The following is a 3,338-nucleotide window of genomic DNA, read 5'->3' as shown; positions in this document are numbered from 1 at the left end:
AGAGTTACCTGAGCTGGAATTCTGGGGCCGTATTTATCAAGCTTCTTAGAATTACTCCTAAGAACCCTGCTAAGAGTTGACTTATGAGTAAAAAAATTCTTCGCTGAAAGCTGCACTTAAAAGTTAGTTATCAAGCGTCTTGCTCACACATTCAGCGAAGTGTAGGACTGAATCTTAAGTGTCACTCTCAGAGCTGAATTACGACATTACTATGTGCCGTAAACGGAATTTTCGGTGACGTCATTTCTGTGTCCATAGAAATGACCAATCACGGAAGGGAATCCCTTGTCTAAGAATAAAGAAATATCTTAGAAATATTTAAGTGGACAATGGGAGTGTATACTTTGACAATAATCTACAAAATAATACAAAACAAACAAACAATATTGACAATGAATCAAAAATAAATGTTTCCTTTTCTTTCCAATTCCTTAATTAGGAAACTAATTTGAAACTGGTGTGGGTGGCTCTATATATACTAGCCTACTGCAGCCACATGCAGAAATCAACATGGAATCGAAAAGAAAACCCAACTGGCGAGAAGAGGAGACACTGTTATTAGTAGAGATAGTTGAGGAAAGGAAGCTCATCATTAAAGGCAAGTTCAGCACAACGCTTACCAGCCATGACAAAAAACAGGCATGGGAAGACATATCAAATCAACTAAACGCCTCTCAAACCTTCAGCCATTGGTCACCAGCTGACTGCGAGAAGAAGTGGTATAACGGTCTCTCGAAAAGCAGAAGTGAAATCGCAGCTTTCAAGACCTGCTCCATGCGCACTGGTATGTAGTGCTTCCTTTTCATTTGCTTGCATGCCACCTTATTCGCTCATATCTAATTAATTCATTTTTATATTCTTACACAGGCGGAGGACCACCTGGCAAAGACTTGAGCGCAGTTGCAGAAGTTGTGCAGCGCATTCTTGGAGAGGATAACCCCAGCATCTCTGGGTTGGACGGCGGCCAGGATCCAGCTGCGATGAAGCTTGAGTTGCTTTCAAAAGGGTGAGTTCACAAGTTATTCCTGTTACAACCCTATAGGGATATTGCGCTGCAGCCTAGGTGCGTTTTGGTGAGAGATACGTGCGTAATTGTTGTTGGATATTTGCCAGGGGTGTAGTTCAGTAAATGTCTAAAATGTGTTTGTTCAAGTCATAACCATAACAACAACAGGACCATTTCTGATATTTCAGCCATATTCTTTATGTTTCAGTTTGGATCGAGATGCATTAGGAGAGTCTCCTGTGTCCCCGGGCATCTCCGATGCGCACTCTCCCTCTGCCTTTGACGCGGTGCAGCCAGGCCCAAGCACTTCGTGTGAGGCAACGGGCAACAATCAAGTGGTGGGTGAAAAAGAAAAAGAAGAAATCAACTTAAGTTTATCACATCTTGAGCATGCCGTCTCTTTTGTTTTTCAGGCCGAGGTGAGTGATTGCGAACCAGCAGAGGAGACGGATGATCTGCAGGCACTGCAGAGACAAAAAATTAAGCTGCAAATTAAAGTGCTGCGGCTCCAAGAGGAGTACTACAGCTTGGCTTTAAAAAAAAAGAAAAGATACCGAGTGACTAATAAAACGAATTGATAAAAAGCCACTGTATCGATGATTTATTGTTCTTACCCAAAGTGGAGGTTGGTGAAGTGTTGTCTGAAGGCTGCCCCATCACATGGATGGATATTGCCAGGGACGCTCGCGTCTCCATCTCCTCCCTCATCGTCATCATCGTCTGCTGGTGGGAGTGGGACATTGCGCTCCTTACAAATGTTGTGCAGTATTGCACATGCCATAATGATACGGCACACTCTGTCTGGAGTGTGCCGTATTTCTGAATGCAGCACATGAAATCTGCGTTTCCACTGGCCAATCCCTCTCTCCACCACACTTCGTGTGCTTTTGTGTGCCCTGTGATAAGAATGAACCCTCCTATTAAACCATATATGATGTATATGTTTTTAATTTAAAACAATTAGGCATTTCGTTGGGCTTGCCTATTATAGTTACTTTGGGCTTGTGTCTGTGGCATCTGAAAAGGGGTAAGAAGCCAGCGGCGTAAAGGATATCCCTTATCCCCAATTGGGTGACATCCAGGTGGCACAATGTGCCTCTCAAAAAGCTGCTTCAGACCACTTTCATTTAGTATCCGTGCGTTATGGGCTGACCCAGGCCACTTGGGTACCACATCCAAGATTTTATAGTCTGCATCGAACACTACTTGCGTGTTGATGCTGTGGTTCCTCTTCCTGTTAACAAACATACTCTCGTCCACACTTGGAGCGATGATCCTTACATGTGTACCATCGATTGCACCAACCACTCCAGGGAAGCCAGCTACCTGCATGAATGCAGTTTGCTTCTGCTGAATTATCCGGGGTGTAGTTGGAAAGTCAATGAAACGCATGACGAGGTGAGGAGCAGTAAGGGCCATTATTGTTTCCATAACAATTCTGCTAACTGATGGATGTGATGGCCCCAAATCATCAGCGTTACACTGTTGCATTTTCCCAGTGGCAAGATATCGAAGCATTGTGATGACCTTTAGTTCTGCTGTGAAAGCTCTGCTTCGTGATGTTGCTGATGAGATGACGCCCCTTATTAAATCTGTGACAAAAATAATACCCGCTCTGTCTAAACGATACCGTTTGATCAGCTGCTCGTCATCAAACAAAGCCAGGACATCCTTCCGCTCCCTGAACGTTCGCGCACGTCTCTCTTGCCTCAGTGCCATCCCCTGCTGGCAACTCCTAACCACTTAGGACACCTCTGGAGGTCTCTTAAATATCTGGGAGAGTAGGAGTGATTCTTAGACTTAAGAAAGTTGATAAATAGCTTTTATTCTTAAGTTTGAGAGTAGGACTAAATTTCACAAATTCTCAGGACTTAAGTGTAAAATGGCCAAGCCAGGCGTGGCTGCTTTACGGTCCAACTGCAAGGTCTATTTTTGACGAAAGCTGCAACAAGCTGCACAGCGCAGATCATGCCAACAGGAAGTCAGAGACACAGGAAAGGCATAAAGCATCCGGTCAATTTTCAAAATAAAACGCCCTGTACAGACTCCCGATTGTATAAAAACTAAAAAATGACCAGATCAACAAAAGTTTGCTATCTGTTCTAAAAACAAAATATTACTTTTTGTTAGCATTTCTAAGTATGTCTGTTCAGAACATGGTGGCTTACGTTATGTTGCCAATTGTCATTTTTGTGCTTGTTTATAGTTTAACCATTAGTGAGGTAGCTGTTACATTTCATGATACCAGCTGTTTTATCCCCCATTGAAACGCACTCTGCTGGGCAAACTGTGTCGTTACACCATTTTTTTATTACCCCAAGCATGTTTTTTT

The 3,338-nt window shown here is 43.2% G+C and overlaps 1 protein-coding gene across 1 annotated transcript; it reads left to right on the top strand.

The window, feature by feature from the left end:
- Positions 1 to 437: 437 nt before the first annotated feature.
- LOC115580327 (uncharacterized) lies at positions 438 to 1,584 on the top strand. Its single transcript, XM_030414572.1, has 4 exons — positions 438 to 784; positions 868 to 1,006; positions 1,215 to 1,344; positions 1,420 to 1,584. The coding sequence occupies exons 1-4, from the start codon at positions 511 to 513 to the stop codon at positions 1,582 to 1,584; spliced, it is 708 nt and encodes a 235-aa protein (XP_030270432.1). The 5' UTR covers positions 438 to 510.
- The last annotated feature ends 1,754 nt before the right edge of the window (positions 1,585 to 3,338 follow it).

This window comes from Sparus aurata, chromosome 4, assembly GCF_900880675.1.
Source record: "Sparus aurata chromosome 4, fSpaAur1.1, whole genome shotgun sequence".
In the NCBI taxonomy this organism is placed as follows: domain Eukaryota; kingdom Metazoa; phylum Chordata; class Actinopteri; order Spariformes; family Sparidae; genus Sparus; species Sparus aurata.
Note: the sequence above shows the minus strand (reverse complement) of the source record. Positions and strands in the feature narration are given on the sequence as shown.